Below are 14,404 nucleotides of genomic sequence, written 5' to 3' on the forward strand. Positions count from 1 at the left end.
CGAAATTTTGCGCTCGAAATAATGAACTATGTAGTATTGTGTGGACTTACAATTTCTATTATAGATATGGGTTGACTATTATTATTTCAATTATAATAGAGGTGTTTGTCACTGAGTCTCCGTATGTAGTGAACTATATTTTCGCGTTATCGATTCCAGGAACGACATTCTAAAATATAAATTGAGTGTAGAATGCAAAAAATATTTGAGGGTAGAATGCATTTTGAGACAGCCTCACTTACATTTTCATAAATAAATGCAATAACTAAGTTAGTAGATAAATAAATCAAGATATGGCGCCGAGATAGCGCCTTGATAGATGTTCATTATCTACGCAGATGGAGCTGTTACAACAATATACAATAGGCGTCTTACTGCGGAATTGAATAACCGATCCCTTGTTGTTTGACTGGAGATTGAAATTATATGTAGCTAATGTTAAATGTCTATCTCAAAAACAACAGATGGATGAGTTATTGTAATCCGCGGATTAACAAATTGATCTCTCTTTTATCTGGTAAAAGATAAGGAGAAGAAGCTAATACAATTTATTTACCGTCACTCTTTGTTAAAGGAAATGAGGGCAAATGGTTCGCTCTTCATACTTAGGGGCTTGACGATCCAAATTGCAAACCTTATCGTTTTTGCATTACCCTCTGCGTTTTACCCGGGTAAAAAGCTACTTAGAACAAAGCTGTCTTACTTTAAGAAAAAAAGCTCGTTTGTTCGAGAAATGGTTGAATGAAGAATCGCTTTTTCTACACTTATTCTGATCACGTTCTCATGGCAGTGATATAAATGTTTGTGTACGCCAATATCAGATGATTTGTGTGAATTTTATGATAATTTTGGACTTTATGTAGGTACCATCTAAAGAAAGTCTTTATCTCTTTTTTAAGTAAGGTTTGTTTAAATCTGGAATTTTGAATTTTTGTGGATAAAGACCTAAAATAAACTTGGTAGATTATTGATACATCCGCTTTCTTTTAAAAAATGTTTAATTGTTACCAGCACATGGTTTATTGATCCAAAAACAGGAATTATTTTCGTTTGTTAAAAGTGACATTTATTTTCTTCATTTTTGGATACCAAAGCCGCTTTGGAAGACCGTCTTTGCAGTAACAAAATGGATTGAGGTGGGGGTGTGTCGCGCTTATGCAACGCGGCTCATCTCCGTATCTAAAATATTAACAAAAAATAAGCAAGTAATTAACTAATGACTCATAAAGCGCTAGGTAAGGTAAAAAACTTAAATAAGACTAGCTGTTTCCCGGGCTCGTACATAAGGTCTCATCATCTTCTAGATACCTATCACCAATCTCCGTGCCAAACTGTATCCCAATCGGTTCGGTTGTTTTTAACACGCAGTTTGGATGTGCCTGGTTATTAACGTGGTTAGAAGGTCACTACAGAATGGTTGGTCGTGAGTCACTGCGGCGACTGATGCATCGGACAGGCAATTTTAACTTACTCGTTACTACGTACTTACACGTACATATTTAGGGTCACACCTGTCTATTTCTTTATCCATACAGTATTGACCTCTTACATCAGAACTCTAAATTCTCACTTCTAAAGGTTAAATAAGAGTACTTACGCGCTGATTCTAGAAATATCTTTTGTTGATATTTTAAAAGAATTCAATTTCGTATCGAAAATTATTGTTCCTTCATACACACCTCGACCAGGATCTAATATTATCTGAAATAAGCAGAATTATTAAATACCAACAGTAGTAGTTAATGCAAGTAATAATAATGTTCTCGTGTCATAGTGCACAAGACTTGAGCAGAAACAGGCGCACTCTTTATTCCATCACTCTCAAAGCCCGATGAGACGGAAATCCGACACGATTGAAGAGAGATCAGGGGCAGGACTGACATATGTAGGTAAATGTGCTCACCGCTCAGCGGGAGGGGTCATTTGATGATTTTTGCCATCGTAAAAAAATTGTCATCGATATATAGTAGTAGTATATTGTTTACCTGCGCTTGATAGTATTCTCTGGCGGCTCTCGGTGCTGCGTGTTTAGGATTCCCGAGGAAAGAGTCCTCGTACTTATCGTAACCATGCTTCAAAAGGCGATCGTTGAGGGTTTTGTGTAACACCGACTCTATGGATATGAGACGTCGTTTCGCGCATTTCGATCTGTAATGTAAAATCAGGAACCATACCTATTTACTGAACCGTACGCTTTAAATCCATCGATAAGCAAACGGTGTTTTATGAATGAAGAGAAACAATTTATGTTCCAATTTCAAACTAACCGTTGTTGTAGAGTGAGGCTGTCGATATAGCCTGCCAGCACGTTGGCGACGCGCGCGTACATGGGCGACGCGCGCGTCACGTTGACCCACACGGCGCACGCGCACCAGTGCTGCATGATACCTGCCTCGCTGCATGTTCTATTGCTAGGTATCTGAGGCAACGAGCTTAGATTAACCTTATACCATACCTTCATTACTACATAGTATAAAAAAAGCTTCTTGATGTCTGTCTTACCCTCTGTATGCTTAGATTTTTAAAACAAGAACTTAATTAAACTTAAACTTAACCTTAATATAACTTAAACTTAATTGGTCATGCCTTAGCCTTAGGTAAGCTCAAAATAAAATACATAGAAAAGTATTTACCGGTTCTAATAAAGTCATAGCTCTCGGTATATCAGAGCCGGGCACTTTGTACTTATTGCTGTAGTCCTTCAAGTCTAACACGTCAAGTAGTGTCGTATGTAGATCAAAGTGTGTGGTCAGCACGGCTTTATTTTGTCTAAGCGCTTTCAGGGCACTGGGTCTACGTTGTTTTAGCTTTTCCGGTAAGAAGATAGCTGTTAAAGGCATTCGTTCTTCGATCTTTCCTTGATACGTTGAACGGTACTTTGAATACCTAAAATGTTCATACATTATCGTTGGAATTTCTATTAAAGTGTGCAGTTGAAATAAACTGTCATCATTTGGATAAAGATACCTACCGACTTCCATGGTCTCCCATAACTATAACAAGAGTGTCTTCAAAAACTTTCTTTCTTTTCAAAGTTTCCAAGAAAGAGAGGACTGCATCATCTGCAGTTGAGATCAGGTTGAAGTTGTCATGACTGATGTCTGCTATAAACGTAAAGCAAAACTTTTTTCCATCAAACTGTAAGAACTGTCACGAACGAAATATTATAAGACATGATTAGGGAGGCAAATTATGTTTTCATGTATACAAAATATTAACAGAGACCTCATCAGTTAGATTTAGAAACAACTGATATTGTGGAATGGCTCCCAGGCAGAAGTCAGAATTGTTTTTATGAACAAGACTTAATAATCTATTCTCATGTGCCTTCTCCGTTAGCAGGGCTCGCAGGTAGTGATCTGCTGGTTGGCGACGAAAGCCATTGAACCTGTACTGAAAAGTTCCTATTGCTGGCAAGTCTTCGAAATATGCCGTGCGGTACCTGGTCAAGAATTAAAACAATAAACGATCTTATAAGATGCGGTAGATGATAATTGTCATTCAAAACAATCTATGAACTAAGATTACTTCTATTAAGAAAAACACTAACCCGCACTGTTTCAACAAATGAAAAATAAATGATGTTTCGTCAACGTATACATTATTTGAGATTGCTTTCCTTGCATCTGGGTGTTCTTCTTCTGGTTTGCCTGTAAGTAATGCAAACAAAGCGGCGGGTGTACCGTCTCCCACGACATTCAGACTGAAATCATAATATGATAGGAGAATATGATCTTATTCATGATCATCATCATTCATGACTCATATTATGATCCATTTGCAGTGAACCAAGACAGAGACAAAGATTCTTACCCGTTCAAAATGACCCCTCTATCAACTAGATATTTATAAGTTTTCGTCATTTTTCTCATAAAACCATTGTGTGACGCAGAGTCAAATGCAAGTATCATGACGTTGTAGGAGTCCCTGCGATCTGCAGGAATTGGTTTGGACTTTACAGGTCGGAAACCTACTTGAAGCCCTTGCCAACGAGGATATAGTGTATTATTACTGGAAAGTTAAAATCTAATATTTAATTATTATAATCAAAGACTGGACACAATTTTGAAAGAAAAACTTTTTCAGTCTTTTGCAATATCCGATGCAAAATTCGTTGACATTTTGTGAGCTTACAATTCTTTTATTACAGTACATACTTTCATTTAAAAGTTCTTCGATATAACAAAAACGAACCCATTCAAAATGGTGCCGGTGCAGGCTATTTTGACATGGTCACTTTTGTTGAGAATGTATTTCTTAAACCCATCAACTTTGGTACATCCAGACAAGAAGTATCGGTGATCATGTACATATATTATATCTCGATAGATGCAACTGATGTCAGACATGTTTTTTGCTACTTCTTCTGTGATAGAGCATTCAGATCGCTGTAACCGGAAAATTACGATATTTTTAGGTGGATCTTATTATGCACACCAACAATGCTCAAAGATCAAAATGAAGATTCAAAGATTTATTTACATACATTACATGCCACCCAGTTGATGCCTTTGCAACTTATTTTTGGCAAATACAATAATGTCTTCATAGCTTCTTCAGAGAAAGGATCAATATCTGGCTTTTTGCATCCCATGCCTTTCTCTTGTATAAGATCCTGCGTTAGGCGGATTTCTACTAGTCTGTAATATGAAGAGACTGAAAACTTTACTTCTCCTTGAACTCTCAGCATGATGTTTGTAGTGTGCTGTCGCCAAAGTATTAATAAGCGCCCGCATTGAGCAAGCGTGGTGATTAACGCTCAATCCTTCTCCGTGTGAGAGGAGGCCTGTGCCCAGCAGTGGGACGATAAAAAAGGTAACTTAACGTAACTGTAACGATTTAATAAAGAAAATAAATCGGAACATATTGTGGTACCTATGTGTATCTTTCAAGCTGAGAATGGATTTGGGCTTCCGCGTGATGATGTGCTTGTATAAAGGATACTGATTATAAGCCAAAATAATTAAGAACATGATTAGTACGGAACAAATTCGACGCTTATTTTGACACAGCTTCTTCCAACGAGTAAGCACCTGAAAATAATATCAGTTTGTTCGGTTGCATACTGGAGAAGAAGATGGAAAGGTATATTTAATAACAACAAAAGTTTTTCATACCTTGGATGTCGTCATCGACATTGTGTTTTACAAACAATATTATTAATATAATATCATAGTAATCTCGGAAACTTAGAAATACCGACCATGTCACTAGCACTTTATATTTAGCATTTTATAAAATATTTCATGTGTTTTTCAGATGCCTCAGAATATTTTTACAGATACAGGTGGATACAGGGAATGTTTTGTGCAGTTGACAGCCGTGTGACTGACTAACTTTTGTACTCACTGACAGAACTTTCAACAGAGCTGTAACTGTCAACACTCATAATTGTCTATGAGAGACTACAGGCTTACAAAACTATACACAAAGCAGCCCAGAGCCTGGAAGTTGGTGATTGATACACCCGTGCATCGGAGAGCAAGTAAATGTCGGTCCTATGCCTGATCTCTCCCCGGTCGCATTGGATTGCCTGCGCAGTTGGTCTCCTTATATGAGAACAGCCGCCGTAGCCGATAATCGGCTAGGAGAACATCAGGTCAGATCAGTTTTCGAACTTTTGACGTGTTTGTGAAACGTCTGTTTCTTTTTAAAACAGTGAAAATACATGCTGTTGTTTATCTTCAAAGCACTGGATATGGTGCGCGCGAATGCGTAATGAAGACACAGTACAACCTTATGTTGAAATACCAGAAAAAATTGAAACTAGGCATAACACGACATAAAAAAAAAAATAGATAAAAGGTGTTAAAAATAGGATTGTTAAAGAAACCTCTATTTTACTTAGTTGATATAAAGTTTATTGTATTAACGCTAACTAACTACTAACTATTTAAAAAAATACATTTTTGAAACTTAAAATTTTAGGTAGAGTAGAACATGGAAATTGTATTAAACATTTCTGCCATGTATGAAGTCTTTTTCACTTTTATATTCTCGACTTCTACCTCAATCTGAACTGAGGTTTGCGGCAAAATCTCTTTCCTAGTTCTTTTATCTATCATAGACATCTGAAATTAATGAAGTTACTTTAAGTACTAAAGGCTACTTAAGTATCAGAATAATATACCAAATTCAAAATAATTGCTGCAGGAGCTACCTCATGCTTGTGGTGTTTTCCTATCGTTACAATAACAAAATGGCCCCAGGTGGGGATGTGAGGCCGTTATACATTTCGACTCATCTCCGTACCTGTTAAATTATGTGAAAATTATTTGATTTAAAATACATTTACATTACATATTATGATTATGGAAAAGATTTAGTTGGTCTTACGTGCTTATTCTAGAAATATAGTTAGTTGACATCGTGAAGGCATCCGCCCTCGTATTATACGTTAGTGTACCTTCGAACACAGCGCGAGCAGGACTTAATATAATCTGAAACATAGGCACAACTTATATAACTCCTGTCAATCTATGCCTATCCAACTAAATAAGTTTGTTGCAGACCAGGGTGTTTGAAGTACAGTCAACTTCAGGTCAGTGGTAACAGTTTTATAGGAAAATCGTACTTATTACTATTGAGTTAAGGTGCATGACAGTTACCACTGATGTGCGGTCTACCGTACTAGGAACATGGTAAAAACGCTTTTGATTGATGATTATTAAGTTTGTCACATTAAATTTACCTGCGCTTGATAGTATTCCATGGGTGCTCTTGGTGGTTCGAATGTAGGATTTGTAAGATCTGACGCGTCAATTCCATATTTTAAAAGGTGATTGTTAACGGTACGCTGCAACACGGTTACTATGGATTGAAGTTTACGTCTTGCGCACTTAGACCTGCAATATTTTTAGTTTTAGTTATTCTTCGAACTAATATGTAAGTTAGACAAAATATTTAGTGAAGAATAAACAAGAACAGCTGCTTCACTCAACATATTGCTAAGTATGAATGTAGACGGATGGAGAGGAAGAGGAAGACCTAAGAAAAGATGGATGGATTGCCTGAAAGATGACATGAATAGGAAGGGAGTGAGTGAACAGGGCAGGAGGAAGAAGAAGAAGAAAAAAGAACAGCAGCTAAAGTTAGAAACAAGCAAATGAAGGTGAAAAATGTACCGTTGTTGTAGAGTGAGGCTGTCGATATAGTCTGCCAGCACGTTGGCGACGCGCGCGTACATGGGCGACGCGCGCGTCACGTTGACCCACACGGCGCACGCGCACCAGTGCTGCATGACACCCGCCTCGCTGCATGTCCTATTGCTAGGTATCTGAAGTAGGGATAATATGAGCATATTTTCTATCTATATCTTCTTTAACCATTGGCTTTAATCAAAAAACTTCTCTAATTTTAGGTCTTATGTGACTAGCAAAAGCTGACACTACCCACATCAGCAGAAAGCATATCATAAGCTGAGTTAAGGAGTTCCCTCAAAAGTATTTCGTCACCACAACCACACCCGCAATGGCAGTTAAAACAAATATCGGTGCAATGTTCTCGTCAATCCGAATAATAAGTATAAGCCTCAATTCGAGAGGTAGGTCGATGAAAAAGAGCTCATATTATATTCTAGTATAGTATTTAAGAAATAGTTGTACTGTTTGTTTTCAACTACAATGACAACTGTGAAACAGCTTACCGGTTCTAATAAAGTCATAGCTCTCGGTATATCAGCGCCGGGCACTTTGTACTTATTGCTGTAGTCCTTCAAGTCTAACACGTCAAGTAGTGTCGTATGTAGATCATAGTGTGTGGTCAGCACGTCCTTATTTTGTCTAAGCGCTTTCAGGGCATTCGGCCTACGTTGTTTTAGCTTTTCTGGTAAGATGATAGCCATTAGAGGCGTACGTTCCTCAATTTTTCCTTGATACGTTGAACGGAATGCTGAGTGCCTGAAATTAATGATGAAAAACTTATAAAAGTTAAATATGAGAGAAAATTGAAATAGTGACGACTGTAGAATAATAATTCATTACCGATGTCCATGGTCTGCCATTACTATAACGAGAGTGTCTTCAAAAACCTTCCTTCCATTTAAAGTTTCCAAGAACGCGAGAACTGCTTCATCTGCAGTTGAGATCAGGTTGAAGTCGTCATGACTGATGTCTGAGATAAACGTAAAGCAAAACTTGTTGCCATCTAGCTGTATGCACTGGAAAGACAATACTTTGAGAGACTCGAGGAGAGATATCAATCATGTTTCAATTATACACTAGACTAGCTGTATGCCGCAGTTTCTTAAGGATTTATGTACTAGCCGTTTGCCCACGGTTCCACCCTTGTCCTGTGGGAACTATTGCTCGTACCGGGATAAACTATAGCCTATATTACTCGCACATAATGTAACTCTCCAAATGGTAAAAACCATTTTAATATCAAACTATTAGTTTTTCTATGACAAACAATTTTTTCCCCTTTATACGATATTATCTAGTATCGATAGAATATCAGTTTAAGGACCTCATTAGCGAGATTCAGATAGGCCTGATATTGCGGAATAGCACCTAGGCAGTGGTATTGGTACCGATGTGGATCATGATATGCCTTCTCTAATAGAAGCGCTCGGAGATAGTGGTCTGCAGGTTGATGCTGAAACCCATTATACTTGTACTGAAAAGTTCCTATTTCTGGCGAGTCTTCGAAGTACGCCGTGCGATACCTGAGAAGTAGAAAATCTAAATGATTACCTACTAGGTATTTGGTAGGTGATTTTAGTATAGTATATTAGGGTAAATTTATACTAGCGTAGAGTCGAAGCCCATTGGAGCGTCTTTCTATTATAGTATGTATGTTATTATACATATACTACTTTACTTTATCCGAGAGTATCACTCATAGTGGATTCAATTTTTCCTAAATAGAGTCTTTTGGAATAATTGGAAAATGAGTGAGAAATATGCGAATAAAACCGTGACCGCTCACCCATATTGCTTAACCAGATGGAAAATGAAAGATTTATCATCAACTTTTGTTTCCGTTATACTTTTTCTAGTATCTGGGTGTTCTTCTACTGGCTTGCCTGTAAGTAGCGGAAACAACGCTCCTGGTGTACCGCTTCCCACGATGTTGTAGCTAGAAATTAAAAATAACATTAAAAAGCGACTGCAAACAGTGTGGTTTATTTCCTTCCTTAATTACACAAGTCACGTTGTTAACGTAGTAGCACGAAAGTTTCAATGATAAGTTATCATACTTGAAACATGTTATATCGATCATCTATTCTTACCTTTCCATGATGACTGCTTTTTCGGACAGAAACTTGTAACTCTTGGGCATTTTCCTCATGAATCCATAATGGGATGTAGAATCAAAACCGAGAATCAAGATGTTATAGGGATTCTTACGATGAGGGGGAACAGGCTGAGTCTCTACAGGTCGGAAGCCTATTAGAAAGCTATGCCATCGTGAAGACATTAAACTGAAACTGATAGAACGATAATTTATTAACAAATGAAAGAATATAAAATTAGAAACTGATTAGGTGCTTGGTGAACTCGCGGTACAAATGTTGGATTAGGGTTAAGGGTTATAATGCGTACAAAATATTAAAAGCTGAAGCCCAACTTAAGTTTGCCATTTATTTGTCTCGTTATTGATGTAGGCCGCAGTTAGTTTATTTAGCTTAGCTTCTTGGTATGACCTCTTTTTTCAAATATAATTTATTGTGTTATACAATATATGATTTGATTTTTTTCACAGGTCCGGCTTAAAAGAGCGAAGATACCGGCAATTAGGGTTCGAAGTCTAGAAGTCTGAACTCAAGTACAAAGCCATGTGCTCAGAAAGCGCCACTTACGGCATCCCAGGTGTTGGTAGGAGGGGTTCACATCGGCGTCGATTTAACGATGTACATAATTAAGTGTGCCTTCAAGAATTTTCGCCTTTATATCCCCCCCTTTGTCCCCTTGTTTAAAAATGATAAAAAAAAGGTTGGATTTTCTCATAAAGTCCAAAGAACGTCCAATCTTTTTCATGTCTTACTAAACAAGTTAAAAGATATCCAAAAAATAAGACTGACCTATCCTTTTTCCTAGCGGTGCACGATACTTTAACATGATCACTCTTTTCTAAAATATACTTATGCTCTCCATGCAGTCGGATAGGGTCTGATAAAAAGTATATATTGTCATTCACATACATTATATCCCGGTAGGTACACCGGATGTCTTGCATATTTTGTAATATTTCTTCCTTGACGTAGCATTCAGACTTCTGCAAGGTAAAAAAGGGCAATTTAATGAGGCGATAATTGTTTTTATAAGTTAGCAGAAACGTAGCGAAACAAAAATATATAGGTAACGAAAATAAAATAAATTATGGAGGAACCTAGGAGGTTCATGGAGTTACATAGATTATTTTGTTATTAACCTTTTACCGATTTCATTAGTTAAAAGGTTTCTTTAGCTTGAAAAAGTTCTCTTTTCTTGAGTGTGTTACGCCACTTCTTCTTCCCAGCAATAACACGTAGGAAATGGTGAAGGGTGGGCGTTTTAGGTGACAAAAAAAAATGTTTTTTACGTTCGAAAAGTGCTGTTTTGCAGCCAAGTTTGAATAAATAGTAGGGGAGGCGAGAGTGCTAAATCGGGAGTGACTCGAGCGTCAATGAGACCTATTAGATTGCGAAGCTTAGATGATAAGAAGAAAAAAATGTCCTGACATACACACACTTTCATCGGTGGGTGGAGCAGCTATAAACTTTCAAAAATGTAAAAAAAAACAGTTGCATGGACATACTCGAGCGCGTCAGATATTAATAGCATGCACGTCCTACGTCATTTTGAAAACATACGTATATTAATCTGACTGTTTTCATGGTGGGGGTGGTAGTAGGTAAGGGTTAAAAATGGGAAAAAAAATAATTTTATCGAGCGCGTCAGATTATCAAAAGGGGTGTTAAGTGAACCAAAACGAAGGCTCTTATGCAATAATCTGACGATTTAGACGTGACCTAAACTCGTGGCCATTACTTGAAATTGCAAAAAAAAATCGCCATTTTGAAATACTCGAGCGCGTCAGATTAAGATATATATGGTTCATTTATGTACCCTTAACGTAATCATCTTATAATCTGACGATTATCTGGAGGAATTCGCTTAATCTGACAATGGAAAGTTTTTTTGCAAACCTTTTAACAAATTGAAGAACTGAAAAAATTGCAAGTAAATAAACCAGTATGTACCTATTCTTTATAGTACAAAACTTTTACTTATAAGCAAATAAGTATGAAAAACATAAAGGACAATGGACACAAATATACGGAACCTCGTACACTCCACCAATAGCAATGTCATACATATCATTGTATAGGCCTTTTTATCTAGAACAACCTTTAATATGACAGCTTTGTTGACGTTTGCCCGTCCTGAGATATAGATCAAAAAGTGTGTAAAAGTTAAAACTAAATAATCCATTGATATCTCAAGTTTTTAAAGGAATATCTAAGTGCTACTACGAGTATGTCTTCTAATCTAAGTACTATCAACTTTTACACACTTTTTGATCTATATCTCAGAACGGACAAACATTTCAACAAAGCTGTCATATTAAAGGTTGTTCTAGATAAAAAGGCCTATACAATGATATGTATGACATTGCTATTGGTGGAGTGTATATCTTAAAAACGTGCGTAAATCTTACAAAAACTAATTTTATTCAATTTAATACCCATAGATAAATCTAAAATCTAAATAATCTGCCCAGCCTTTTTCCCAGCTATTTTCATACAAAAAAAAATACGTATTTTGACTTAATTTATTAGTTTAAAACCATCCACTAGAGCTGCGCGTTGCCACTCTTGCAGAACAGATAGAAAGAGATAGCAGTTGCTTTCATTGATGAAGCGACACTACGCGCGTAATTTGTGAACCACGTTATGCAGAGTAGAGCCAATGTTAACCGGATGACTAGACCACCACGACCTGTATAAAAAGGCGAAGTATACGAAACGGTATTTCTCGTTATCACGATAGACAAACAATGCAACTGGAAGGCACACGTATTTAACAAAAGTATCCAATAAAATGAATCGTCTTCGTTAAAAACAATATATCTGCATACCATGACCAGTAACTTCCTGAGATTAGCGAGTTCAAACAAAAAAACTCTTCAGTTTTATAATATTAGTGTAGATTATTTAAGACCCAAAATGTACTAACACTTATTGCAAATGAATTGAATTGAAAAAAGAGAGAGAGGAATAGAAACTTGGGAGGAGAATACCGGCATCACGTAGCTGCACGCTTTAAACTTTATTGATTAATTTTCCTTACTTCGGCTTACGGGAATCGTCAGATTTTATATTTTTCGTGAACGTTGAATTACTCCCTTCAAAATAAAAACAAAAATAGCCGCGCTCGAGAAAGTCAAGATGACGTTTTTTTTTTACAAGTTTGTAACCTTCCTACTTCTTATCGTCAATCGCAAATTGTCAGATTAGTCGAATATACACTTTTTAGCATATAACTAACTTACCCTATCTTAATCTGACGCGCTGGAGAATGTCAGATGATAAATTTTTTTTTACTAATCTGATCCTTTATTCTAGACGCGCGGCTGCATATACAGGGCTTATATTTGGTGGAGGTGTTAAATGGGGTAATAGGTACCTCCCTATATACTAATCTGCCGCGCTTGAGTAAATCCCGAAATCCCTTCTAGGCCTCCCCTACTAAAATAAATGAGTTTTGATTTAATTGATTTTGGTAGAGCAAGAATGTTGTTCAAGTAGTGATGTAGAGGTAATAAATGACAGTTTTTCTCAGAGGGCTGCTAAAATAGCCCTTTGAAAAAATACCTTTTTAATTTTTTTTTTATTTATTTACATACATTACATGTCACCCAGTCGATGCCCTTGCAAATAATTTTAGGTAAATCCAGTGATGCTTTCATAGCTTCTTCAGAGAAAGGGTCAATATCTGGTTTTCGGCATCCCATGCCTTTCTCTTGTTTTAAATCCTGCGCTAGGCGGAGTTGTACTTGTCTGTAATAAGATAATATTATATGGAGGAAACTTTAATAATCTAGTCTGGAATAAGAAGAGACTGAAAAAATCATTTCTTCTCTGCGAATCTTCAGGGAGATAGGTAGGTATCTGAAGTTATTACTAAAGTATATACACGTGCGATGAGTTAAAGTTAATTTATCCTACTAATATTATAAACGCGAAAGTTTGTATGTATGGATGTATGGATGTTTGTTACTCTTTCACGCAAAAACAACTGAATGGATTTTAATGAAACTTTACAATAATATAGCTTATACATCAGAATAACACATAGGCTACAATTTGTAAACATATTGTTCGAAATACTAAACCTGCGCAGACGAAGTCGCGGGCACCAGCTAGTATTACATAAAGTAAGGAAATCGATAATTAGTGTGGTACCTATACGTATCGTTCAAGCTAACTATGGGTTCAGAGCTATCTTTCGTGGTGAAGAGTTCATATATAGAATAACAACAATAAACAAAAAGAGTGAAGAACACGAGTCGGAAGGCAGCTCTCCGGCGCTTCGTCTTCAGCCTCCTCCATCGAGCAGGCACCTGGAAATAATATGAAATCGTTCGGTTGCAAACCGGAGAAGAAGCATACAAGGAAGAAGCATGTATATGAAAAAAATACATATGAGCCAATAATTAATCGTTGCTTGTGTCTTGTGGATCATGTGAACTTATGGTGTAGGTAATAACATCTTGTCCTTGTCCTATCATTTAGGTATGGCATTTCAATTTCGAAAATAGTCGGGAGATGATAATGATAAATGAATAAAAACCGCTTCAAATGTATGAAAATGAACTATGTAATTAAATATCAGTTTCATAAGCATAGTTTTCAAACGGCAATTGTGCTTTGGTCTTACCTTGAACATTGTTGTTTTCAAACAATAATATTTAAGAACAATAGCTAAATCTTAGAAACCTTAGAAATACATTTAGTAATCACTTGTAATCCTATTCTATTCTATTCTTGGTGTTATTTTGGCAAGTGATTCCTCGATGTCGATTTTTAGCAAATTAGTTTACAGTATGTCAATGGTTTACAGACGAACAATATTGTCAACTGTTGTCAACTGGCGTTCATGAATTTTTCAGATGCGCAAAATTGTCTTTGAAGAAACCTCCATGGTAAGTTGAGTTTTTTTAATTTCCAATAAGAAAACCTCCACTGACAGGCTAACAAAAATTATAACTTTTTTTTATTACCAAGGAGGAGTCATTTTCACTCTTTTATTACAAGGCTCAGTAAATTATAAGTGGGATACTAAGGGTGTATCTACACGGCGCAAGTAGCTTGCACATGTTGAGGCACATGCGCAGGTTACATGCATTTTAAATACGTGCGACTCGAGTATGAACCAAAGCAAAATACCCACCCACGTGCTCTTAATTGCACACGCGC

The 14,404-nt window shown here is 36.7% G+C and overlaps 3 protein-coding genes across 3 annotated transcripts in view; all 3 read right to left on the reverse strand.

Annotated features, from left to right (window-relative positions):
* Nucleotides 1-14,404, reverse strand: part of LOC110376519 (serine hydroxymethyltransferase) — a 136,137-nt gene that overhangs the window by 23,119 nt on the left and 98,614 nt on the right. The gene's annotated exons all lie outside the window — the stretch shown is intronic.
* On the reverse strand, nucleotides 1,041-13,976 carry LOC110375425 (uncharacterized). The gene is made up of 13 exons (XM_064041236.1): nucleotides 13,866-13,976; nucleotides 13,391-13,548; nucleotides 12,832-12,985; nucleotides 4,195-4,388; nucleotides 3,814-4,011; nucleotides 3,551-3,703; nucleotides 3,226-3,442; nucleotides 2,972-3,147; nucleotides 2,634-2,886; nucleotides 2,268-2,419; nucleotides 1,986-2,148; nucleotides 1,598-1,701; nucleotides 1,041-1,179 (listed from the first exon to the last, which is right to left on the reverse strand). Exons 1-13 carry the CDS (start codon nucleotides 13,872-13,874, stop codon nucleotides 1,041-1,043), a joined length of 2,070 nt encoding a protein of 689 aa, XP_063897306.1. The 5' UTR covers nucleotides 13,875-13,976.
* Nucleotides 6,116-9,449, reverse strand: LOC110375418 (uncharacterized). The gene is made up of 9 exons (XM_049843723.2): nucleotides 9,233-9,449; nucleotides 8,929-9,078; nucleotides 8,467-8,665; nucleotides 7,983-8,158; nucleotides 7,646-7,898; nucleotides 7,125-7,276; nucleotides 6,692-6,845; nucleotides 6,337-6,440; nucleotides 6,116-6,252 (listed from the first exon to the last, which is right to left on the reverse strand). The coding sequence occupies exons 1-9, from the start codon at nucleotides 9,418-9,420 to the stop codon at nucleotides 6,162-6,164; spliced, it is 1,467 nt and encodes a 488-aa protein (XP_049699680.2). The 5' UTR covers nucleotides 9,421-9,449; the 3' UTR covers nucleotides 6,116-6,161.

The sequence above is a fragment of the Helicoverpa armigera genome, chromosome 2 (assembly GCF_030705265.1).
Source record: "Helicoverpa armigera isolate CAAS_96S chromosome 2, ASM3070526v1, whole genome shotgun sequence".
NCBI lineage: Eukaryota > Metazoa > Arthropoda > Insecta > Lepidoptera > Noctuidae > Helicoverpa > Helicoverpa armigera.

Bases quoted from the DNA above. Each gene is read 5' to 3' on its own strand.
- LOC110375418 (XM_049843723.2), bottom strand. From the start codon at position 9,420: ATGTCTTCACGATGGCATAGCTTTCTAATAGGCTTCCGACCTGTAGAG. The intron at 7,899-7,982 runs GTAATGAATTAT...CATTAATTTCAG, and splicing joins ATGGCAGACCATGGACATCG to GCACTCAGCATTCCGTTCAA. The intron at 6,441-6,691 runs GTAAATTTAATG...CCTATGTTTCAG, and splicing joins TGGAATACTATCAAGCGCAG to ATTATATTAAGTCCTGCTCG.
- LOC110375425 (XM_064041236.1), bottom strand. The intron at 3,148-3,225 runs GTCTCTGTTAAT...CGTTCGTGACAG, and splicing joins TTCTAAATCTAACTGATGAG to TTCTTACAGTTTGATGGAAA. The intron at 1,180-1,597 runs GTAAGTACTCTT...TTAATATTTTAG, and splicing joins GATATTTCTAGAATCAGCGC to ATACGGAGATGAGCCGCGTT.